This window comes from Entelurus aequoreus, linkage group LG05 (assembly GCF_033978785.1).
Source record: "Entelurus aequoreus isolate RoL-2023_Sb linkage group LG05, RoL_Eaeq_v1.1, whole genome shotgun sequence".
NCBI classification, from domain to species: Eukaryota; Metazoa; Chordata; class Actinopteri; order Syngnathiformes; family Syngnathidae; genus Entelurus; species Entelurus aequoreus.
The window spans coordinates 18581792-18608430 of NC_084735.1; the positions used below are offsets into that span (position 1 = coordinate 18581792).

At 35.0% G+C, this 26639-nt stretch overlaps 2 protein-coding genes across 4 annotated transcripts in view; both read right to left on the reverse strand.

Annotated features, from left to right (window-relative positions):
- The window catches only part of si:ch211-13c6.2 (uncharacterized protein LOC100000125 homolog), a 34803-nt gene extending 19600 nt beyond the window's left edge, over window positions 1-15203 (reverse strand). The window contains exons 1-5 of one of the 2 annotated variants that reach the window (XM_062047271.1): window positions 14862-15203; window positions 14662-14730; window positions 3556-3580; window positions 286-372; window positions 74-219 (exon numbers count right to left, since the gene is read on the reverse strand). In XM_062047271.1, coding sequence (XP_061903255.1) covers window positions 74-219; window positions 286-372; window positions 3556-3580; window positions 14662-14730; window positions 14862-14921 — 387 coding nt within the window. In that variant the 5' untranslated portion in view covers window positions 14922-15203. The remainder of the gene's footprint in view (window positions 1-73; window positions 220-285; window positions 373-3555; window positions 3581-14661; window positions 14731-14861) is intronic. The other variant, XM_062047272.1, reaches the window with a different exon arrangement.
- A 2663-nt stretch (window positions 15204-17866) lies between these two features.
- The window catches only part of LOC133650249 (regulation of nuclear pre-mRNA domain-containing protein 1A-like), a 35528-nt gene continuing 26755 nt past the window's right edge, over window positions 17867-26639 (reverse strand). For both annotated transcript variants that reach the window (XM_062047274.1, XM_062047273.1), the window contains exon 7: window positions 17867-18242. In XM_062047274.1, coding sequence (XP_061903258.1) covers window positions 18144-18242 — 99 coding nt within the window. In that variant the 3' untranslated portion in view covers window positions 17867-18143. The remainder of the gene's footprint in view (window positions 18243-26639) is intronic.

Sequence of the window (26639 nt, forward strand, 5' to 3'; positions counted from 1 at the left end):
ACACAGAAGCCGACAGCTTGAAACTGACACGAGCAACGAGATCTATCCAGAGAAGAGCTTTTTGAGGCAGTACCATGTATTTCTGTCTGTGTTTACGCCCGATGATGTGACTGACTATATCGGGCAGGTGTGCGCTGACGTGGCACAGCAGGCACGAGTACTTGGGCCCCATGGGGGAGTCGGCCGGGCCACCGAACACTTCCTCCACGTAGTGCAAGCCTGCGACAGCAAAGCGGAGTGGTTACACGGGGACATTTGGGGGAAGGCGCTTGTCGTGTCACTCACCGATGATGGGCTCGTCGAGGTTCAGGTAATCCAGGTATTGTAAAATATTCCTGAATGTTGGCAGAGCGGTTGGTGTGATGCTGCCACCTGAGGAATCCAAAGAAAGGTACATTACAACCGATCAGGTTTAACTTACACCATAACAATATGGTAGAAACACAGGTGTAGCATTGTTTTCTGTGTGTACCTTGATTGCTTAATTATAAGATAGGACATCTGACATGCATATTGTCCTGGTTTAAACAGTACACTTTGTTCATTAAACCACTTTACTTACATTAACACTCACTCTGCAATACAAACTGTGCTTTGATGCGCCATATTTGGATGCTTTCTATGATTTGGAATCAAATGACCCATTAGATGCTCTTCTTGAACGCCCCCTGCTCTCTTTCTGATGCATATTATTATTACCTGTTTTATTATCATCATTATCAGAGCCCTTGCGAGCAGCGACGGGTACCTTTCGAATTCTTGATACCAGGGAATCGATATCGGTACTCACCAGTACCAATTTTCTATACTTTTGTGTGTGTGTTCATGTGGTAAAAAATGTTTAATATCTTTTGGTTTTTACATAACATTGAACAGATAATCTTAACTGTGGTGTCCATTTGTTTTATTACACTTCTGAGTGTCATTTGCAAGTATGTAATCATTTCAGTTTGTCATAGCGATCTTTTCGTAGTCAAGAAGTAGTCTTTGCCATTTAGCCGAATGTGCCAGTTTGGTCTTTCGTCGAGTTCTACAGAGTGCTAATACTGTAAGTATTGTACTTGTTACACACCGGCTGTTTGATTGTAGCATGCATCTTAGCAAATGTGATGAAACTTTCCATGGAAAATCGCTAATGTTAATCAGTAGCATGTATATGACATAGCCAATGTAAATTAGCATTGAGCTAGTGCATTCTGAAAAGGTAGACACTTACTTTTGAGCCCTTTCTATCAGGCATGCTCACAACCAGTCCGCTACAAATAAGTCTGTTATCCGACAAGTGCTGTTTTGCAACCGGAAGAACGGACTGTGTCGTCACATGCAACAAAATGTATTGAAATAAGGTACCACTTGGTTTTAGGTGAATCCGTATCTGGTAATACGAATATAATTTGAGTGGTACCTGTAGAAGTACCCGTACCCATCCCTACTTGCAAGGGGGCAGTAGGACTGCCATTGTGCTTAGAGACAATCAGGTTGACCAGTTCCTGTTGATGGGCTTACCAACTTAATTTCCTACTTGCAGGAAAGGTGGATCCGGTTTAACTGAAGGCCAAGCTTCTCTGCCTCCTCCTGATAGATGGCTAGAATGTTCCTCAGTTGATTGTAGGATGAGCTAAGCAGAGTGGTGTTTCAGGCATACTCCATGTCAGCCAGATGGTCGACACACTGGGATTTCCGCTAACAAACCATGGCCATCCGGTGGTTAATAATTAAAGAGGTCTGAAGTGGCTACACAGCTTTGTCCCACGTCACTGGAGATAGTAAACCATTCAAGAGTCTGTCATTTATGCAGTGGCATATTGACGCCCTTCAAGAATTGCCGCATCTTCCGCCATGCGCATGCTCAAGTGCAAGTCCAAAGCTGTGCCCGGCGGATTGGCGTCTGACGATTTGGTCAGCGTGCACAAAGTCCCAACGGAGACTTCGGCAGACAAAAACATCAGCTCTCTTCGTCCCGATCTTGATGCACGAGGCTGCATAAACCAATTAACACATGAGCCTTCAATCATCAACCAGCGCGATGACAGAGCTTTAACCTTGTCCACAGTGAACACATTCGCCGTGAGTTGTTCTTGAATGAAGAACAATGTCCAAGAAAATCAAAAGACTTGAAAAGTTTTCCAACTTGCGCCAGCAAATAAAAAAATAAAAACTGTCCCATCATGAGCGCAGTGACCGATTGAAACTGCCTGGTTCAGGTTATACTAGCTGGCACAGATTAGACAAGAAACAGCATCTGTGCACCACGCAAAGAAGAACGTGATCAATCAAGACACAGGGCTTGGCTCCGTCTTCAAGGAACACTTTTGTTTGGCAAGAAACTTCAGGCCCTGTTTGGACACATTCCAGAAACATGCTATTGATTCAGAAATAATCAGGTGGAGCGTTAACACGGTTTGTAGATCTTGAAGATGTCTATGTCTATGTTCTCATTCATCCAGGTGATCGTATTCTCATGGCATTCAATCGATTCAGTTCAGCTGAACAGTCCAGGACTGTGAAGATATTTCGGGCTCTTTTGTCCACAGTCGGGAACCCACTCACACCTCTTTTCAGCCCGCGGTAGTCTTTCTAACCACGGGTGGAGTGAACGCCTTGCAGTCCAGGAACAGAGTGGGAAGGAGACCAGTTTGTGTGTCTTGTTTACCAACAATTTAGCTCCTTAGCACGTTCCATATCGCTGCTATGACATGGCTCAGCTATTGCCACCTGCAAACTCGCACCGGCAGAGATTAAGATTCACTCCATCAAAATGTACCGATATGAGCTAAGCTGCTCCCACCTGCCGAAAATGGTGTCATTTTGCAACGAAAAGCTTGGGCACACAAAGCTCTGGACTTTTTCACTGCCACCTACTGGAAGAGAGGAGCAGTGCAGTTCCATTTGTTGCTCTTACCCTGTGGTCTTTGCCTCATTTACAGAATATTCCACAGACAACGAAGGACTGCATTCATTTGCTGAAAATTCTTTCTCTTGCCAGCTCAACATGGGGAATGTCACTGATCTGAACAGGCTGGTAGAACTTCATCATCAGGGGGCGGTACATCACAAATTGTTACTTATTTCAGCAGAAAGGGAATGCGAATGTACTTTCCAACATACTGTGAGTATGGTTTCCAAAGGTGAGAGATGAAAGGAAGAAGCTCACAGACAAAATTATTTGAGTTTCCAGAGGTCACGACAATTGGCTGCTATGGGTCCATAATGATGTTGCAGTGTGGAATTCTACAGGACTTGGGCATGAGTGGACTTCAGAGCTAGAACCTTCAGTTAAAGGCAAAGGTCCTTCATGCTGCTGAACCAGTTTTAGGGAAGAACTGCTGCTTTTCATGGATTAGTTTACTTCCAGATGTTGAGTCATCAGCCAGCACACCTCGCCAAACGTAAAGGTGCTGACCTGTGTGCCAACTTTATGGTAGTTCAATAATGGACACCGCTTACCTTCATATGTGTACCTGTATTCAATGGTCTTACAAATCAGTGAGATAACATTACGTGAGGCCATCATAGCCTCGAACGGCCAGAAGACTGAAGGCGAGGTGTACTTACCAGCGGCAACATGGGCTTCCTCTTTCTGCCAGGAATGAAAGGAAAGCAACAAGTCAATCAGTGCACTTGTGAGACATCTTTAACAGTCATTTACTAAATCAGCGTGCTTTGACTGGGTGGGGTTCATCATCTATTAATGTAGGAACAAATCCAACTGACTGGACACGGACTATTTCATACGTGTGTCGAACCCTTGAAGTAAAATGAAATGGAAGCCCTGTTTTAAAGCTTGAATAAAATAATCCGATATATAAGATTCAAAGCATCAACTGTTTCATTGTCCGAATGATTCATATGACGGTTTCATGATCCAGCTAGCTGAGTCACTGACACAGTTCTTTCTCGAAGCAAACACTGAGATAAAAAGCTATGTCTGCTAGAACATGTGTGCATTGTTATTATTTTTCCCAAAATAAAATAAAAAAATACAATTCTTTAATGTCAAGTGTTTATAATCTGGTGTAGGGCTGCACGATTTTGAAGAAAAAAAAAAGTTGCCCTACAAAATAGCGATTTGACTTGCGATTTTTATATTTTATACATAGAAATGCGAAAATAAGTAGGTGACGGAAGACATGTCCCTTTTATACTGCCAATCAACATATTCTTGTCTCAAGGTGCCACACATTAAAACAATATGCAATAACTTACTTTCAAACATATTTAGCTTTATGCAGACTCAGAGCTTTTGTTTACATGACGTTTTCAAACTGAAAAACTAACCAGTTCATAATGTAATGTAATCATAATCTGTGATAACACAAGTAACCATTAAAAAGGATATAAACATTTGTCATTACTGCAGAATTGTTTACCATTGTACTGTAATTGGAAGGTAAATACGTTTGTTATCCTAAATAAATAAATAAACAAAGATATAAATACACATTTCTGTAAGCAAAAATTTTACCTAATATTGAAGATCTTAAAGTGCATTTTCTCTAGTTGGAAAAACGATGTCGGGCGTTGTCTTTTTGTTTCTTGCCATCACGACATTCTCCCTCTTTCATACGCGTTGATGGGCTCATATTGCCGAACCGATTTGAAGCTGAAATATTCCCCCAACGAGACATTTGGCTTTGTTATCATTTTTTTTCTCTTTAATTTTTGTTACTTTGCGGAACATCTCACTAGCGAGTCGCGATTCTCTGTCCGTGCTGGATGCTTCCTGTGTGTAAAGCTGGCGGTCTCGCTCTCTGCCCACAGACATAAAGATTGTGGATGATTGAAAAGAGGGCTCACTGCGCTCAATTCATTCGACAGTTAAATAAACACGCTCAAGTGCTGAGAGCGACGTGCAGAATGAGACTTCTTTCTTCCTGTTTGAAGCGAAAGATGAACAAACGCGAGGCTCAACAATTCTCAATATGTCGGTCACTCAAATGCCGGAAACCCCTCAGCCTTCCGGTTACGTTATCCAGGATTTAGGAGTGACCTTATCTGAAGAAAGCTGGACAGAGATCTTAAGTTCATAGGTCTTCTATTTGTGCAAGACACAGCCTTATTCAATGCAAGATAATACATCATATTTATTATACTAAGGTTCAACAGGCTAAGATGTATGACGGAATATTTGTATCGTGTGATCAATGCCAACAGTCCCCAGCAAATTTAATACATACGTTTTGGCTCTGCCCATCCCTAAATAACTGTTAGACAGAAATGTTTAACACTTTGTCTGTGGTCGCTGGCAAAAGGATTGAACCGAATCCTCTAAGCGGACTATTTGGGGTAGCACCTCAGTCATCTACCCTTAGCAAATCCAAAAATAATCTTGTAGCATTGACTACTATGTTGGCTACAAGACTCACGGTGTTGAATTGAAAGACAACAGCGCCTCGTTGCCACATCCGCTGGATTAAAGATGTTCTGTATTTTCTAAAAACTGGAGAAGGTTAGGCTGACATCGAACGGTTGTTCTGCAGAGTCTCAAGATCTGTGGGGTGCGTTTTTGAAATATGTAGGAGGGACTGATCTCCAAATTAACCCTAAAAGAAACACAACTGAAATGTGGGGTGGTTGACGAGCCTTTTGTGTGCTTGTTGGCTGTTGTATCTCTCTGGGGCCATTCAGGAATGCAGCTGTCTGTGGTTTTATGTTGACTTCTGTGTTTTTTTTTTAATATATTTATTTAATTATCATTATTATTTTTTTGTTTGTTTTTTGTTACTGGTCAGGGGCGGGGGCGAAATGGATTTGATGTGTTTGACTGTTCCTGTCAATTATGTGGCCAAAAACCCAATAAACAAATGTTTAAAAAAAAACAACAATTAAACTCTGTGTCAATTAATTGTGCAGTCCTAATCCAGTGTTTTACATTTATTTGTTATGGCCCGCCACAGATACATTTGGACCGCCACCAATAAATTTGTTAGGTGGCCTTTGACTAGCGGGAGTCCTGATAGCGATCACGCTACTAAGTTTCAGCCTGGAGACACTGTCGTTTGGTAACACTTCACCTTCTCTGAAAAATATGTAAAGCATGGGTGTCCAAAGTGCAGCCCTAGTGCCATTTTCTGGCGGGGAATAGTTTTTTTTATGGGCTTATGGCACATTGTAGAAATAGAACAATACAAGGAGAGCAAAAACTGAAAAATAGAACAAAAAGGCATAGTGTAAAGAGAAATGAATAATGAAAAATGAAATATGGCACCTATTAAAGATTTAACTTGTTTTTAGTTTACATGTACGTGTCATGGCCCGTGTGGGTGATGATGGCCAGCAGTCATGCCTGGAAAGTCCATGGAAACGCCTGGAAAGAAGCTGCCAAAATTCAGCAAGGAAAAGCCGTTGCATCCGAAAGTGCAAAAAGCCAGCCAGAGACGACCCTGGGGCACACTGGTCTGCAATTTCTTCACGAAAATGAAATGATGGCACTGGACAGAGCTGGCCTTAGGTGAGCACGCAGGTCCGTCATTTGAGTTCCACAGCCAAGCGGGCTAAACTGTCCGTCGTGGACGCCAAGGCAAACGGACTGGGTTGCTTCCCCCAGCAACAAGAGCCAGAGATAAAACAATACAATCAGTTACACACCGCGATATCAGAGAAACTCTGACTGCTAGCAGACAACTTTGAGCCACGGTTTGTACTTCTGATCCGCGCCCGATCTAAGTTTGCGAGCAAAATAGGACGTGATCACCATTCTCCTCCACTCGCTGTTAGATGGAAACAAGGACATAAGATTCACGACTAGTTTATGGATGTGAGGTTAGCACTAACTCAGTAGTGATGTCATATTTAGTTAGGTCACATCATATAAACCTTTGTTTGAGTCTTACTTACCTCCAGGTGTTCACAAACTACACTTATTATATCTATATTTTTTAAAATGTAGATATACTGGTCTTGAGAAGCAGGAAGTTATCTTGAGAAAAAAAAAAAGCATGCATCGAGGGCTGGGTGGTAAAACCATGACATCATTTTTACTTATTTTCCGGAAGTAAGCGGAAATATGGAAGCAAGGTTGGCTGCATGGACAAAGCCACTCTGTCTCTGGTAAGCGAGCAACGCAGGAAGTGATCACTGATCAGTGGGAGTGACACGCTAACAGCCAATATGGTAACAGTATCAACTATCAAGTTTGCTTGTTTGGCGGTTGATTCTTTGCATGGAGTGAGAAGAGAAAGTCAAAATGAAGAAATTGGGGATCAAAGACGAAAAGTCACCTGGACAGTAGGGGTGTAACGGTACGTGTAATTGTACCGAACCGTTTCGGTACGGGGGTTCCGGTTCGGTTCGGAGGTGTACCGAACAAGTTTCCACACGGACATATTAAGTAGCGTAACGCACGTTGTGTAAACAATGCACACCGAGGCACAACACACGGCATGCTAGCAGCTAATAGGCTACGATAGACTGACCATACGTCCTCTTTTCACCGGACATGTCCTCTTTTGCGGAGCTGTCAGGGCGGAGTTTCTTAAATGCCTCAAATGTCCGGCATTTTGAGTTAGGGTTGGGTGTATTTTCAATTTACGTTCAGGGTTAAGAAGGGGTTAAAAACAAAACAAATTGTGCGCGCAGCAGCATTGGTGAGGGAGGGGCAGAGACAGAGAGAGAGAGAGAGTTATGATAAACGCGCATGCGTCGCCAGGCTCTGCTTTTTATCCATAGATTTATCAGATTTCATTTTTTATTATCTATAGCAGGGGTGTCAAAAGTGTGCCATTTGCGGCCCACAGCTAATGTTTTAAACGCCCACGGCACATTCTAAAAATACTATTAAAATAAACAAAAACATAACAAAAGTGAAATAAAAAAGCTTAAAGGATAAATGTAATTTAGAAAAAGTTGCAATGTTGACTAATAAAACAAAGCTGTTTATTTTTCTTTCAAACTGTCATTGCTCAAAACATAATATTGAATCAAAATCAATGTTATTATGAACTATTGACCTATCCAAGGTTCCCATTACTTCACATCAAATATTCCACTAAAAAAAAATATTTTTGGTGGAAGATTTTGCAAATTTGGTAAATAAAAAACCCCAAAATGTATATTTTGTTGTTTTATACTGTACCGAAAATGAACCGAACTGTGACCTCTAAACCGGGGTACGTACCGAACCGAAATTTTTGTGTACCGTTACACGTGGACAGTATGGCACTTTTTGGTATTAAAAAAAAAAAAAAAAAAAAAAAAGGGACCGTAGTCAGACCAATGTGGTCTGTAAATGATGCAAGGTGCTCACCCTTTAGAGCACAGCTGGCACTAAACCTGCAGAAAATAGTCCTTCTCAGGTTTCTCTATGTTTACATTTTCACACTTTGCACTATTTTCTTACACTTTATTAAGCATCTCTTACACATTCCTTATTTTTGCACCTTTCATTTTATGATCTTATTGTTACATGTTCAATGTGATTTGAATATTTTATTTACATTGAGTGTTTTCCATGCGTGTGTTGACATTTCCTTTCTGCCTGGTAGCTATTAGCTGAGGGATTATAATCAGAGGAAGGTTACATTTAACATAAAAATGTTCCTTATTCGCCATAGGTCATGAAAATATCAATAATTAACGATATCGACCGATATAAAACACCGTTTTCAGCTGTATCACCCAGCCCTAACATTTCTCAAGACAACACAATTGAATGAATAATGTGCTTGATATGAAGCTTCAAAGAAAACAATTTTTTCCCAAACGCTCGGCTCAAGTGGTCCAACGTTGGTTAGTATTTAAAATAGGACTACTTGGTTGCAGACCTCAGCCGTGTTTGCAAATAAAGAACACAAAGTATTGCCCAATTTCAAAAGTATTCCATAAGAAATAAAGATGAAAGGACAGTTTCAGACTTGACTGGGATGAAGAGAAAAATGTCAAGAACAGGAGTTGGAACAAAGCAGCACTGAGGTATTGGGGTGATGACCCAGAAGAAAGAAGGACCAAGTGGCCATTCGGGACCACAGAAAAGCAGAAGACCTGTGGTCAATGTGACATGGATGTTGGACTGCCTTCTCCATCAGGTGAATATTCTTCTCCTGGTTGCGGACAGCTGACAGCTGAGAAGGTTCAGCAATGTTTGCAGTCATGAAGGGGGAAAAAATAGAGCAATCCGTTGCTTCACTGCTGCAGACTATTGAAAAATGTCCAAAGGCCATGTCAGGGTAAGAAAATCAGAACATGCTTTGTTATTGTTGTACCTAACCTGCGTGAGGGCCTTAGAGGATTATGTCTTGGCTCAAACTCCAAGGGAACACAATATAACAGGAGCCTTCCAATGCCCATGGACTCATCGCTACACACAACTATTCAGCATCAATGTCAGTTTTTTAATGTCATCAGTGCATTTCACCACTTAATACATACCAAACATTACTCAAGTCGACTGGAAAGTAGATATGCGTAGTGTAAAACACATTTGGATCACGTTTCCACTAGACATGGGCCGGTATAACTTTTAAAAAAGGTACACCACGATATAAAAAAATGACGGTTTTAAAATTTACCATCACACCGTCCGTACTTCAACTACCCTAAAAATAGCAGCAAGAGAAATTGTAGGTATAGTTATTATCACCCGCATTTTCCGAACTATAAGCCGCTATCTTTTTCCTACGGCTTATAAAACGGTGTGGCTAATTTGTGTATTTTTCTTCGCTAACAATGTTTTGTGTTCATTAAACACCTAAGGATACTGAAAAAGTGTGTTATTTTTTGTGTTTGGCGCCATCCTTTGGACGAGTTTGACCACTGCAGGTGCTGCTAGGTGAATGTCTACACCAGGGGTCACCAACGCGGTGCCCGCAGGCACCAGGTAGCCCGTAAGGACCAGATGAGTAGCCCGCTGGCCTGTTCTAAAAATAGCTCAAATAGCAGCACTTACCAGTAAGCTGCCTCTATTTTTTAAATGTTATTTATTTACTAGCAAGCTGGTCTCGCTTTTCTCGACATTTTTAATTCTAAGAGAGACAAAACTCAAATAGAATTTGAATATCCAAGAAAATATTTTGAAGACTTGGTCTTCACTAACTGACAAAGAAACAGATAACAGATTTGGTGTCCAGTTCAAAGTGTGACATGATTTATTTAAAAATTTGAGAGTTGATTTTTGTATTTTACATGAGTTATTATTTGTACAAACATGGTGCAAAGTAATTCATGATTTGTTAAAAAATGTTAGTGGCTAGCTAGTTAAAATGGGATATTGTGATTTCACAAGACTGTCTTAGAAGTGATAATTTGAAAATGTTCAATTTAAAAAATGTGCACTTAGAAAAAATATAAAAATAAAGTGTTGCATATTGATATTTATCTGTTTCTATTCATATTTATTGTGAGAAATCATTAAGATGATCAGTGTTTCCACAAAGATAAATATAATTAATTATTAATAATAACAGAGTTAAAGGTAAATTGAGCAAATTGGCTATTTCTGGCAATTTATTTAAGTGTGTATCAAACTGGTAGCCCTTCGCATTAATCAGTACCCAAGAAGTAGCTCTTGGTTTCAAAAAGGTTGGTGACCCCTGGTCTACACCATGTCCTTATGTTTAGTGCCTTGAACTGGAAGTAGAAGTGCCGTTCCGTGTACTAGTCGTTTATAGTGTTTCTACTCGTATGGATTCTTCATTAATCACTCCAGGCAACATTTGTAAGTTTTACAATATAACTAAAACCATTCTTACTAAACTGTCATGTTTGATATTACTGTTTTCATGCATATGTGTTATCGTAATCAAACTAGCAACATTAGCATGAGCTAATATGCTAGCAAGTTTACGAGCATCTGTGTTAGCATTATAACCTTACAATGGCATTCTTTTTTATTGTTTCAGTTTCACAAATTATGCAGACTCAGAGCATTTGTCTACATCACGCTCTTTAACTGGAAAAAATAACGAATGCAGTGTTTATAATTTAACGTAATCATAATTTTGATAATGAAACAAGTAACCATTTAAAAGGATATAAACCTTTGTCATTACTGTATAATGTTTTACCATTGTACTGTATTTAGTAGGTAAATAACTGTTATCCTAAATAAATAAATAGATAAACAAACATAAAAATACATTTCTGTAAGCAAAACTTTTACCTAATATTGAACATCTAAAAGTGCATTTACCCTAGTTGGAAAAACGAGGTTGGGCGTTGTCTTTTTGTTTGTAGCCATCACAGCATTCGTCCGTGTTGATGGGCTCATATTGCCCAACTGATTTGAAGCTATCGGAAATTTGGCTCTGTAATCAAACTTTTTTTCTGCTCATTTTTGTTACTTTGCGGAACTTCTCACTAGTGAGTTGCAATCTCTCTGTCCGTGCTACAAAATGTTATGTACTTACAGCATGTGTATACTACGTTGATGAGGGTGTTTTTAGAGTGCTTTATCGGCTGAATAGAGCTACTCCAATTAGCTATAATTAAATTAAAGTTAAATGTTATTATTGAATGTATCAAATGTGATGAATATTTAATGGACCACAATGGAAACAAGCCTTTTGGCTTTTTGTGCCATCCATTTACCTTTTTAAAGCATTACATTCAATTCTTTAAGAATTCTCCTTCTATGCCACATCAATATGGAATGCACTCCCAACAGGTGTAAAAGAAACTTAATCTCTATCCTCCTTCAAAACCGCACTAAAAGAACACCTCCAGGCAGCTACAACCCCAGCCTCCCCCCACCACATCCCACCTCCCCGGATTGTAAATAATCAAATGTATATACTTTTTCACTGCTCGCTGTACATATCCTACGAAGTGAGACCTACACTGTTACAATGTCCATTTCTCAGATGATAAACTTGTATGACTGAAATATGCTGATAGCAACCTAACCCCCCCCCCCTCCCGCCCCCCACATCCCACCTCCCGGATTGTAAATAATTCAATGTATATACTCTGATGATTAACTTGTATGATGACTGTATTATGCCGATAGTATATATTTGTACCATGAATTGATTAACGTGGACCCCGACTTAAACAGGTTGAAAAACTTATCCGGGTGTTATTTATTATTTGAATGACTCTTGCCATAATATGTTACGTTAACATACCAGGCACGTTCTCAGTTGGTTATTTATGCCTCATATAACGTACACTTATTCAGCCTGTTGTTCACTATTCTTTATTTATTTTAAATTGCCTTTCAAATGTCTATTCTTGGTGTTGGGTTTTATCAAATAAATGTCCCCAAAAAATGCGACTTATACTCCAGTGCGACTTATATATGTTTTTTTCCTTCTTTATTATGTATTTTCGGCCGGTGCGACTTATACTCCGGAGCGACCTTTACTCCGAAAAATACGGTAGATACACCTATGGATAACGGAGACATATATAATAGTCTCCTTTTCAGGTGAGAGAGGACGCTAAAGGAAGTGCCTTTAAGGCAGGGGTGTCCAAAGTGCGCCCGGGGGCCATTTGCGGCCCGCAGCTAATTGTTTACCGGCCCGCCACACATTCTGGAAATGCTATTGCAAAAATTTAAAAAACATTTAAAAAAGTGGAATGAGGTGAAATCTAACTAGAAAAAGTTGCAATGTTGACACAAAGCTACCATGCAGGCTTTTTTTTTCTTTTGTCTATCTTTCTTTTTTCTTTTTTGCCATTGCTCAAAAAAAAAAAAAAAATCAATGTAATAATGAATTATTGACCTATTCAAGGCTCCAATTATTTCAAATATTTCACTTTAAAATGTTTTATGTGGGAAATATTGCATATATTGTGTGGTTGCCATACAAAAACATCAACATTTTATTTGACAAAAGAGCATAAAACAAAGAAAATAATAGTTCAAACGTAAAATTCGACAGATATATCTGAAGTTGAGCTCGTAACTTAAATGTTGAAAGTAAAACAAAAAAATAATAAAAATGTATCACTTTCTGAGTGGGGGCACCTTTTGGATCCCAAATATATTTAATGGGATTTTATTTATCTTTTCACTGTGATTACTCAAAAATAATAATGAATCTAATTACTTCACATTAAACATTGCTTTCTGAATGTTTTGGGCAGTGGGGAAAATACTGCATATTTCAGTTTTATTATAAAAAACTAAGTTGTCTTTGACAGAAAAGGCATAAAACCTTTTTGTTTTTTTAAACTTTATATCAACCTGAAGTTGATATACTGTACAGATTTACAGTAAGCGTTATATAAATAAATAAAATAATAATTTGACTTGTTTTTAACATTTTAATGACTTAAACCCTTTATGGTCCCCGGGAGCCCTATAGGTAAAAAACAAACAAAATCCATGTATTTTGTTATGGTTTGAAAATGAAAAATATCAAAATGGCCCCCGCATGCTTTAATTTTTCCATGTGCGGCCCTCAGTGGAAAAAGTTTGGACACCCCTGCTTTAAGGCATGCCCCCAATATTGTTGTACGGCATACTTGCCAACCTTGAGACCTCCAATATCGGGAGGTGGGGGGGGGGGGGCGGCCTTGGTCGGCGGGCGTGGTTGGGGCGGGGGCGTGGTTAAGAGGAGAGTATATTTACAGCTAGAATTCACTGAAAGTCAAGTATTTATATATATATATATATATATACATATATATATAGCTATATATATATATATATATAGCTAGAATTCACTGAAAGTCAAGTATTTATATATATATATATATATATATATATATATATATATATATATATATATATATATATATATATATATATTTATATATAAATACATGACTTTCAGTGAATTCTAGCTGTATATATATATATTTATTTATTTTATTATATATATAAATAAAAGAAATACTTTAATTTTAGTGTTCATTTATTTACACCTATACACACACAACACTCATCTACTTATTGTTGTACTTGAAAGTACAATGCTTTGTTAAGGGTTGAATTGTCCATCCTCTTTCTATTCTCTGTCACTATTTTTCTAACCATGCTGAACACCCTCTCTGATGATGCATTGCTGTGTGGCACGCACAAAAGTGCTTTCATCAAATGCACGAGAGTGTGAAATCTTCCATCTCTCCCTAGCATGGCCCAAAACCGGTCAATCCTTGCTTCCTGGGGAAGATCTTCCCTGGCAAGCAATTGGTACTCCAGTACTTGTACCCGGAGGCTGGTCACGTCCAATCGCAGCTGCGGAAGACTTTTTTTTGGGGGGGGGGGGGGGCGTGGCCTCCAGCTCCGGCTGAATACCGGGAGTTTGTCGGGAGAAAATCTCTGTCGGGAGAGGTGCTGAATATCGGGATTCTCCCGCTAAAAACGGGAGGGTTGGCAAATATGCGGGCGGAAATCGGGAGATTTTCGCGAGGGGCACTGAGATTCGGGAGTCTCCCGGGGAAATCGGGAGGGTTGGCAAGTATGCCTGGGAGGTGAGGGGAGCAGTGAGCAGCAGCCGCGCACCGGAAATACTTTTTGGTGATTCAACCCCCAATTCCAACCCTTGATGCTGAGTATATGTTCTATTGTTCAGGGAATGGGTGTTTGACTGAAAAAAAACCTGTATCTTTTCACTAAAAGCCATTAAAAAAATGTATGCTGTAATTACAATAACATACCATAGTAAAATCGTGATATTTTGTCTAAGGTTATCGCACCGTCAGACTCTCATACCGGCCCATGCCTAGTTTCCACGATCCTTGGCAGGTTTACTGAACTATTGTGACATTATTTTGTACCTTTAAATGTCCGGGCGTCGTCAGGTGTATCTTATACAAACTCAGGCCGCGGGCAGATTTGTCACACACCTGGAGATAAAGCAGGAGAACACGTGACCATCTTGGGAAAGAGCTCGCATTGTCCCGGTTATTATATCTTGTGTTATTATCTCTTGTGTTATTATGTCTTGTGTGCCGCCGGTCACGGCCGGCAAACTCACCTCGCACTCGATGAAGTCTGTGGACGCCTCGTCCTCGTACGGAGTTTCCAAACTGTCCATTGTTGGCGAATTCGATGGCGGAGCTTTGTCTTTCTTTATCGTTAGCTCGGTTAGCTCGGAGCTAGCGAGGCGACGAGCGGGCGGTGACTACCTACGACGCAACTGAAAAGTCGTTGGCGACTGTAGCGTGGCTATCTTACAATAAACGTCTGGCGCACGATTGTATTATTTTATTACGACGTATTATTTGTTTTGTAACAATTCAATATTTTGTAGTTGTAGTAATCGCGTTCGTCGACTCGTACTGACGGTTTACACTTCCGGGGTCAAGGCTTAACTTCCGTTGTCAACATCTGAGTATTGGCTGCTGTGACGCGAAAAATTGGGCCGCCATCTTGAAGTGGTGATGAGGAGCCGGCGAGCAGCCTAAACTGACAGTTGACAGGTAGAAAACAAATATGGTGTTCAGCGTTTTCCTGCTCAAATGAGCGGACTGTTGAAAATAGGAATCGGAGATTACTTTTCACAAGTAAGATTCAACATTAACGTACTATTGGTTGCATTTTGTGAAAAGAATATTACCACAGAATTGAGAAGGAGCAAAGATCTTCAATATTTGCTTACTTGCCAACCTTGAGACCTCCAATATCGGGAGGTGGAGGGTAGGGGGTGGGGTGGCTTGGTCGGGGTTGGGGGCGTGGTTATTTACAGCTAGAATTCACCAACTCGAGTATTTCATATATATTTCATATATATATATATATATATATATATATATATATATATATATATATATATATATATATATATATATATATATATATATATATATATTTTTTTTTATTTACATAGAAAAAAAAAATACTTGAATTTCAGTGTTCCGTTGGCTATCCATTAGATGGCAGTATTGTCCTGTTTAACTTCTCCGTTCATTGGGCAGGCAAGCTGTTTATATTGTGGGAAAGCGGACGTGAGAACAGGCTGTCCACTGTCCCCACTCAGTCTCAGGTCCGCATTGAGCTGGAGGGGGCATGGCCTCCAGCTCCGGCTTAATACCGGGAGTTTGTCGGGAGAAAATCTCTGCCGGAAGGTTGTCGTGAGAGGCGCTGAATACCGGGATTCTCCCGCTAAAAACGGGAGGGTTGGCAAGTATGATATTTGTATGTGAAAATCACAAATAAATCTTCTGGGGGAGGATGACCCCCCTACAGGGGGTTTGGTTTACAAACTTTTGGCCCCACCTAAAACAAAATTCACCAGCCGCCACTGATTATGATGCATTCTCATTTTAGGCAAAGTATAAGACAATACTTTCTTAACAGTATAATTGTAACCAGGAATTAGTCTTCAAGTAACAATATTCAAAAACTAACATTGTTGGGTAAGACAGGATTTGCTTTTAATCTGAATCTAGTGAAACCGATTGGTGGTTTTAGCTGATATAAAGACTTTCAGGTGTTTATATATGTTTATGTTGAAGTATTTGGCAGACGCTTTTATCCAAAGCGACATACATAAAAAATACATATAAAACAATCACTGTAAACATGATCATTTAAAGGAAGAATGTAATACAAAATAGCAATACAAAGTGTCAAGACAGAATAAACTCTCTGCTGCTGCAGCAACAGAGATACAGTCTGTAACAGTGGCAGGGGCGCCGGAAAGGGGGGGGGGGGGGTAAAGGAGACGGATTCTAGGGGCCCAGGATGGAGGGGGGCCCAGAGAGGCCCCTAATGATGATGAAATTATAACACTTATAAAACTGTGATGCTGTTCTTCTTTCAAAAATATGGTAATGATAGTCAAAAATACCATTAAAATGCATAATTGTATGTAAAATAGCATCAAAGAATGTTGCCGCTGTGTTGGGGGCCCTGTAAAGATTCTTTTCATGGGGCCCAAAATCCCTAGCGGCGCCCCTGAACAGTGGTCCCCAACCACCGGGCCGTGCAATAAATTAAAATTTATTTATTTTTTATTTAAATTAAATCAACATAAAAAACACAATATATACATTATATATCAATATAGATCAATACAGTCCGCAGGGATACAGTCCGTAAGCACAGCATGATTGTATTTCTTTATATGGGGATGGCGTGGCGAAGTTGGTAGAGTGGCCGTGTCAGCAATCGGAGGGTTGCTGGTTACTGGGGTTCAATCCCCACCTTCTACCATCCTAGTCACGTCCGTTGTGTCCTTGGACAAGACACTTCACCCTTGCTCCTGATGGGTGCTGGTTAGCGCCTTGCATGGCAGCTCCCGCCATCAGTGTGTGAATGTGTGTGTGAATGGGTGAATGTGGAAATACTGTCAAAGCGCTTTTGAGTACCTTGAAGGTAGAAAAGCGCTATACAAGTATAACCCATTTATCATTTATTTATTTATGAAAAAAAAAAAAAAAAAAACATCCCCCGGTCCGTGGGACAAATTTTCAAGTGTTGACCGGTCCCCGGCTACAAAAAGGTTGGGGACCACTGGTCTATAAGATTTATAGATATCTAATGTATTAATACATTGTTTATGTAGCATGTATATATAACGTAATCATATTGTTTCTTTAATTTAAAAATAGCTGACCATTTTTTTCCCCCTTCTCTGGGATTATATTCCCAGTTTTGATCTTGGACGTCTGGTCATTTATAGCATATAAGAATATTTTATTACTGTTAAGCAAACTATGAATAATAAAACATGTGTCCTTTATTATAGCTACACGTATGACAAAAAAACCCGCGTGAAAATCAGTGGTATTCAGTGAGGTAAGATGAATTAAATGCGCTGCTCCTGCCAAATGAATTGCACTGAGCGGAGCGGATCACCACTCCAAGATGGCGGCCCCGCGTCTACTTATAAGATGTCTATGTTAATAACGAACCAGTCTTTTTAAACGGATCTTTAAAAGAATCCTTTCCTCTACGGGTCTGCTCGAGAAAGTGAAGGGCGCCCTCTACTGGCCCGGCGCTTCACTGCAACAGCAAAAGAAAAGGCCTTCGATCGTGTCCATCATGTTTTATTTGAACGGCGGTTGATAATATTTACAAACAAACTACAAATCCAGCTGTGTGATGACGCGTGACAGGAATAAAAATATAGATATTTACATGCAACTGTTGAGAAAATAATAAGAGCGAACAGAAACAATGCATTATGGGTACACTGCAACTGCAATGCGTCACGTGACCAAAACAATGAAGATTAAAAGGACCAGAAACCTTTTTTTTGTTTTTTAAAAACCACAATGGAGGAAAAACATGAAAAGCGGCGAGAAGGTGAACGTCAAGCCGAGGACTTGCGGAGTCCGCCCGGGAGATTGTTCAGGCGGGATCGCAGCTCTTTGCGGACCTGCGTCACCCTGGCCAGCTTGCGCTTGTACTCCTGCGGGGCACAGGAGAGGTGGTGACGTCACACGGAATAGACAATCTTTGCAGCTATTTAGTACATCTTTTTAGCCTTCTTAGTCCCACTTTTTGCTGCAGGAATGACAAAACGTCCCCACAACTGCTGTTTGGCATTTGTTTGAAACCAAACCTTCACAGTCGCGTCAAAGGTGGACGGGAGGGATTTAAAAATGCTCTAAAAACAGCAAATTGGGGGGAAAATATCTCCCTATGGAGACAGTACAGTAAAAATAAATCATGATAAAAAGAAAACATCTAATACAGTGGTGCCTTGGTGAAAGAATGCGTTATAACGTTATTTTTGGTTAAAAACAAACATTAAAATGAATAAAAATAAATAAGAAATGCTATTACAGTGGTGCTACAGTTAAATTATGTGCTATAAGGTTATTTTTGGTTAAAAAAAACATTAAAATTAATTTAAAAAATTAATTAAAACATCTATTACAGTGGTGCCTTGGTTAAAGAATGCATTATAACGTTATTTTTGGTTAAAAACAAACATTAAAATTAATAAAAATAAATACGAAATGCTATTAGTGGTACTACAGTTCAATTATGTGCTATAAGGTTATTTTTGGTTAAAAACAAACATTAAAATTAATTTAAAAAAATAATTAAAACATCTATTGCAGTGGTGCCTTGGTTAAAGAATGCGTTATAACGTTATTTTTGGTTAAAAACAAACATTAAAATGAATAAAAATAAATAAGAAATGCTATTACAGTGGTGCTACAGTTAAATTATGTGCTATAAGGTTATTTTTGGTTAAAAAAAAACATTAAAATTAATTTAAAAAATTAATTAAAACATCTATTGCAGTGGTGCCTTGGTTAAAGAATGCGTTATAACGTTATTTTTGGTTAAAAACAAACATTAAAATTAATAAAAATAAATAAGAAATGCTATTACAGTGGTACTACAGTTCAATTATGTGCTATAAGGTTATTTTTGGTTAAAAACAAACATTAAAATTAATTTTAAAAATTAATTAAAACATATATTGCAGTGGTGCCTTGGTTAAAGAATGCGTTATAATGTTATTTTTGGTTAAAAACAAACATTAAAATTAATAAAAATAAATAAGAAATGCTATTACAGTGGTACTAGTTAAATTATGTGCTATAAGGTTATTTTTGCTTAAATACAAACATTAAAATTAATTAAAACATCTATTACAGTGGTGCCTTGGTTAAAGAATGCGTTATAACGTTATTTTTGGTTAAAAACAAACATTAAAATTAATACAAATAAATAAGAAATGCTATTACAGTGGTACTACAGTTAAATTATGTGCTATAAGGTTATTTTTGGTTAAAAACAAACATTAAAATTAATTTAAAAAATTAATTAAAACATCTATTGCAGTGGTGCCTTGGTTAAAGAATGCGTTATAACGTTATTTTTGGTTAAAAACAAACATTAAAATTAATACAAATAAATAAGAAATGCTATTACAGTGGTACGACAGTTAAATTATGTGCTATAAGGTTATTTTTGGTTAAAAACAAACATTAAAATTAATTTAAAAAATTAATTAAAACATCTATTACAGTGGTGCCTTGGTTAAAGAATGCGTTATAACGTTATTTTTGGTTAAAAACAAACATTAAAATTAATAAAAATAAATAAGAAATGCTATTACAGTGGTACTACAGTTAAATTATGTGCTATAAGGTTATTTTTGGTTAAAAACAAACATTAAAATTAATTTAAAAAATTAATTAAAACATCTATTGCAGTGGTGCCTTGGTTAAAGAATGCGTTATAATGTTATTTTTGGTTAAAAACAAACATTAAAATTAATAAAAATAAATAAGAAATGCTATTACAGTGGTACTACAGTTAAATTATGTGCTATAAGGTTATTTTTGGTTAAAAACAAACATTAAAATTAATTAAAAAAATTAATTAAAACATCTATTACAGTGGTGCCTTGGTTAAAGAATGCGTTATAACGTTATTTTTGGTTAAAAACAAACATTAAAATTAATAAAAATAAATAAGAAATGCTATTACAGTGGTACTACAGTTAAATTATGTGCTATAAGGTTATTTTTGGTTAAAAACAAACATTAAAATTAATTTTAAAAATTAATTAAAACATCTATTGCAGTGGTGCCTTGGTTAAAGAATGCGTTATAACGTTATTTTTGGTTAAAAACAAACATTAAAATTAATAAAAATAAATAAGAAATGCTATTACAGTGGTACTACAGTTAAATTATGTGCTATAAGGTTATTTTTGGTTAAAAACAAACATTAAAATTAATTTAAAAAATTAATTAAAACATCTATTGCAGTGGTGCCTTGGTTAAAGAATGCGTTATAACGTTATTTTTGGTTAAAAACAAACATTAAAATTAATAAAAATAAATAAGAAATGCTATTACAGTGGTACTACAGTTAAATTATGTGCTATAAGGTTATTTTTGGTTAAAAACAAACATTAAAATTAATTTAAAAAATTAATTAAAACATCTATTGCAGTGGTGCCTTGGTTAAAGAATGCGTTATAACGTTATTTTTGGTTAAAAACAAACATTAAAATTAATAAAAATAAATAAGAAATGCTATTACAGTGGTACTACAGTTAAATTATGTGCTATAAGGTTATTTTTGGTTAAAAACAAACATTAAAATTAATTTAAAAAATTAATTAAAACATCTATTGCAGTGGTGCCTTGGTTAAAGAATGCGTTATAACGTTATTTTTGGTTAAAAACAAACATTAAAATTAATAAAAATAAATAAGAAATGCTATTACAGTGGTACTACAGTTAAATTATGTGCTATAAGGTTATTTTTGGTTAAAAACAAACATTAAAATGAATTAAAACATCTATTGCAGTGGTGCCTTGGTTAAAGAATGCGTTATAACGTTATTTTTGGTTAAAAACAAACATTACAATGAATTAAAACCGCTTCTACAGTGGTGCCTTGGTTAAAGAATGCGGTTTAACATTATGTTTGGTTAAAAACAAATGTTAAAATGAATTAAAACAGCCTTTACAGTGGTGCCTTGGTTAAAGAGTGCGGTGTAGCATTATTTTTGGTTAAAAACAAACATAAAAATTAATAAAAATAAATTAAAAATGCTATTACAGTGGTACCACAGTTAAATGATGTGCTATAAAGTTATTTTTGGTTAAAAACAAACATTAAAATTAATTAAAACATCTATTGCAGTGGTGCCTTGGTTAAAGAATGCGTTATAACGTTATTTTTGGTTAAAAACAAACATTACAATGAATTAAAACCGCTTTTACAGTGGTGCCTTGGTTAAAGAATGCGGTTTAACATTATGTTTGGTTAAAAACAAACGTTAATATTAATTTAAAAAAATAAAATAAATGCTATTACAGTGGTACCACAGTTAAATGATGTGCTATAAGGTTATTTTTGGTTAAAAACAAACATAAAAATTAATAAAAATAAATTAAAAATGCTATTACAGTGGTACCACAGTTAAATGATGTGCTATAAGGTTATTTTTGGTTAAAAACAAACATTAAAATTAATCAAAACATCTATTGCAGTGGTGCCTTGGTTAAAGAATGCGGTTTAACATTATGTTTGGTTAAAAACAAATGTTAAAATGAATTAAAACAGCCTTTACAGTGGTGCCTTGGTTAAAGAGTGCGGTGTAGCATTATTTTTGGTTAAAAACAAACATAAAAATTAATAAAAATAAATTAAAAATGCTATTACAGTGGTACCACAGTTAAATGATGTGCTATAAAGTTATTTTTGGTTAAAAACAAACATTAAAATTAATTAAAACATCTATTGCAGTGGTGCCTTGGTTAAAGAATGCGTTATAACGTTATTTTTGGTTAAAAACAAACATTACAATGAATTAAAACCGCTTTTACAGTGGTGCCTTGGTTAAAGAATGCGGTTTAACATTATGTTTGGTTAAAAACAAACGTTAATATTAATTTAAAAAAATAAAATAAATGCTATTACAGTGGTACCACAGTTAAATGATGTGCTATAAGGTTATTTTTGGTTAAAAACAAACATAAAAATTAATAAAAATAAATTAAAAATGCTATTACAGTGGTACCACAGTTAAATGATGTGCTATAAGGTTATTTTTGGTTAAAAACAAACATTAAAATTAATTAAAACATCTATTGCAGTGGTGCCTTGGTTAAAGAATGCGGTTTAACATTATGTTTGGTTAAAAACAAATGTTAAAATGAATTAAAACAGCCTTTACAGTGGTGCCTTGGTTAAAGAGTGCGGTGTAGCATTATTTTTGGTTAAAAACAAACATAAAAATTAATAAAAATAAATTAAAAATGCTATTACAGTGGTACCACAGTTAAATGATGTGCTATAAGGTTATTTTTGGTTAAAAACATTAAAATTAATTAAAACATCTATTGCAGTGGTGCCTTGGTTAAAGAATGCGTTATAACGTTATTTTTGGTTAAAAACAAACATTACAATGAATTAAAACATCTATTACAGTGGTGCCTTGGTTAAATAATGTGTTATAATGTTATTTTTGGTAAAAAAAAAAACAACAAAAAAACATTAACATTAATTAAATACAATTTAAACAGCTATTACAGTGGTGCCTTAGATATATAATGTGGTATTATGTTATTTTTGGTTAAACACATAAAAATTTATTTTAAAAATAATTTTAAAAACGTAATTTTTGGTTAAAAACAAAGATTAAAATTAATACAAAATAAATTAAAAACAAAACAACTATTACAGTGGTGCCTCAGTTAAAGAATGTGGTATAATGTTATTTTTTGTTTAAAAAAATAAAAATAAAAAATCCATTACAGTGGTGCCACAGTTAGAGAATGTGTTATGTTATTTTTGGTTAAAAACAAACATTAAAATGAATTAAAAAATTAATTAAAACAGATATTACAGTGGTGCCTTGGTTAAAGAATGTGTTATAACGTTATTTTTGGTTTAAAAAAAACCCAATTAACATTAATAAAATGAATTAAAACAGCTATTACAGTGGTGCCTCAGTTAAATAATGCGTTATAACATTATTTTTGGTTAAAAACAAACATTAAAATGAATTAAAACAGCCATTAAAGTAGTGCGTTGGTTAAAAAATGCGTTAACATTATTGTTTGGTTAAACACAAACATTAAAATTGATAAAAAATAATTAAAAATGCTATTACAGTGGTACCACAGTTAAATGATGTGTTATAACCTTATTTTTTGTTAAAAACAAACATTAAAATTAATTTAAAAAATGAATTAAAACACCTATTATAGTGGTGCCTTGGTTAAACAATGCGTTATAACTTTACTTTTGGTTAAAAACAAACATTAAAATTAACAAAAATAAATAAAAAAATGCAATTACAGTGGTACCACAGTTAAATGATGTGCTATAAGGTTATTTTTGGTTAAAAAACAAACATTAAAATTAATTTTAAAAAATGAATTAAAACATAAAATTTTTTGGTGGTGCCTCAGTTAAATAATGCGTGATAACGTTATTTTTGGTTAAAAAAAACATGAACATAAATAAAATAAATTTAAACAGCTATTACAGTGGTGCCTTGGTTAAAGAATGCGGTATAATGTTATTTTTGGTTAAAAACAAACATTAAAATGAATTAAAACAGCCTTTACAGTGGTTCCTTGGTTAAAGAGTGCGGTGTAGCATTATTTTTGGTTAAAAACAAACATAAAAATTAATAAAAATAAATTAAAAATGCTATTACAGTGGTACCACAGTTAAATGATGTGCTATAAGGTTATTTTTGGTTAAAAAACAAACATTAAAATTAATTTAAAAAAATGAATTAAAACATAAAATTTTTTGGTGGTGCCTCAGTTAAATAATGCGTGATAACGTTATTTTTGGTTAAAAAAAACATGAACATAAATAAAATAAATTTAAACAGCTATTACAGTGGTGCCTTGGTTAAAGAATGCGGTATAATGTTATTTTTGGTTAAAAACAAACATTAAAATGAATTAAAACAGCCTTTACAGTGGTTCCTTGGTTAAAGAGTGCGGTGTAGCATTATTTTTGGTTAAAAACAAACATAAAAATTAATAAAAATAAATTAAAAATGCTATTACAGTGGTACCACAGTTAAATGATGTGCTATAAGGTTATTTTTGGTTAAAAAACAAACATTAAAATTAATTTTAAAAAATGAATTAAAACATAAAATTTTTTGGTGGTGCCTCAGTTAAATAATGCGTGATAACGTTATTTTTGGTTAAAAAAAACATGAACATAAATAAAATAAATTTAAACAGCTATTACAGTGGTGCCTTGGTTAAAGAATGCGGTATAATGTTATTTTTGGTTAAAAACAAACATTAAAATGAATTAAAACAGCCTTTACAGTGGTTCCTTGGTTAAAGAGTGCGGTGTAGCATTATTTTTGGTTAAAAACAAACATAAAAATTAATAAAAATAAATTAAAAATGCTATTACAGTGGTACCACAGTTAAATGATGTGCTATAAGGTTATTTTTGGTTAAAAACAAACATTAAAATTGATAACAAAATACATTAAAACATCTATTACAGTGGTGCCTCAGTTAAAGAAGGTATTATGTTATTTTTGGTTAAAAAAACAACATTAACATTAATAAAATACATTTAAACAGCTATTACAGTGGTGCTTCAGTTAAAGAATGCGGTATAACGTTATTTTTGGTTAAAAACAAACATTAGAATGAATTAAAACAGCTATTAAAGTAGTGCCTTGGTTAAAAAATGCATTTACATTATTGTTTGTTAAAAATAAACATTAAAATTAATAAAAAATAATTAAAACAGCTATTACAGTGGTACCACAGTTAAATGATGTGTTATAACGTTACTTTTGGTTCAAAACAAACATTAAAATTAATAACAAAATGAATTAAAATACCTATTACAGTGGTGCCTTGGTTAAAGAATGCGTTATAACATTATTTTTGGCTAAAAACAAACATTAAAATTAATTTTAAAAATGAATTAAAACAGCTATTATAGTGGTGCCTTGGTTAAAGAATGCGTTATAACGTTATTTTTGGTTAAAAACAAACATTAAACTGAATTAAAACAGCTATTACAGTGGTGCCTTGGTTAAAGAATGCGTTAGATTGTTATTTTTGGTTAGAAGCAAACATTAAAATTAATTACAAAAAATTTAAAATGCTATTACAGTGGTACCACAGTTAAATGATATATATATATATATATATAATATATATATATATATATATATAATATATATAATGAATGTGCTATAAGGTTATTTTTGGTTAAAAACAAACATTAAAATTAATTTTAAAAATTAACGAAAACATCTATTACAGTGGTGCCTCAGTTAAAGAATGTGGTATTATGTTATTTTTGGTTAGAAACAAACACTAAAATTAATTTAAAAAAATAATTTTTAAAATCTAGGTATTATGCTATATATATAACGTTATTTTTTGTTTAAAACAAATCTTAAAATTAATTTAAAAATGAATGAAAACATCTAATACAGTGGTGCTTTGGTTAAAGAATGCGTTCTAACGTTATTTTTTGTTTAAAACAAATCTTAAAATTAATTTAAAAATGAATTAAAACAGCTATTACAGTGGTGCCTTGGTTAAAGAATGCGGTATAAGGTTATTTTTGGTTAAAAACCAACATTAAAATTAATTTTAAAAATGAATTAAAACAGCTATTACAGTGGTGCCTTGGTTAAAGAATGCATTACGTGATTTTTGGTTTTAAAAAACCCATTAACATTAATAAAATAAAACAAACAGCTTTGTGGTGCCTCGGTTAAAGAATGTGGTATTATGTTATTTTTGGTTAAAAACAAACACTAAAATTAATTTTAAACATACATTTTAAAATCTAGGTATTATGTTATAACATCATTTTTGGTTAAAAACAAAGATTCAAATGAATAAAAATACATTTAAAAAGCTATTACAGTGGTATAACAGTTAAAGCATGTGTTAGAACTTTTTTTTTGGTTCAAAACAAACATTAAAATAAATAAAAATATATTTTAAAAAAAGCTATTACAGTGGTGCCTCAGTTAAAGACTGTGGTATGTTATTTTTGGTTTAAAAAATTTAATAAAAATGCTATTACAGTGGTACCACAGTAAAGAATGGTATTATGTTATTTTTGGTTAAAAACAAACATTAAAATAAATGTAAATACATTTTAAAAAAGCTGTTACAGTGGTACCACAGATACATAATGTGGTGTTATGTTATTTTTGGTTAAAAACAAACATTTAAATTTATTTTCTTAAATTTTTTTGAAGCTAGGTATTTTTTACGTAATTTTTGGTTAAAAACAAAGAATACAATTAAGAAAAATACATTTAAAAAGCTATTACATTGGTGCCTCAGTTAAAGAATGAGTT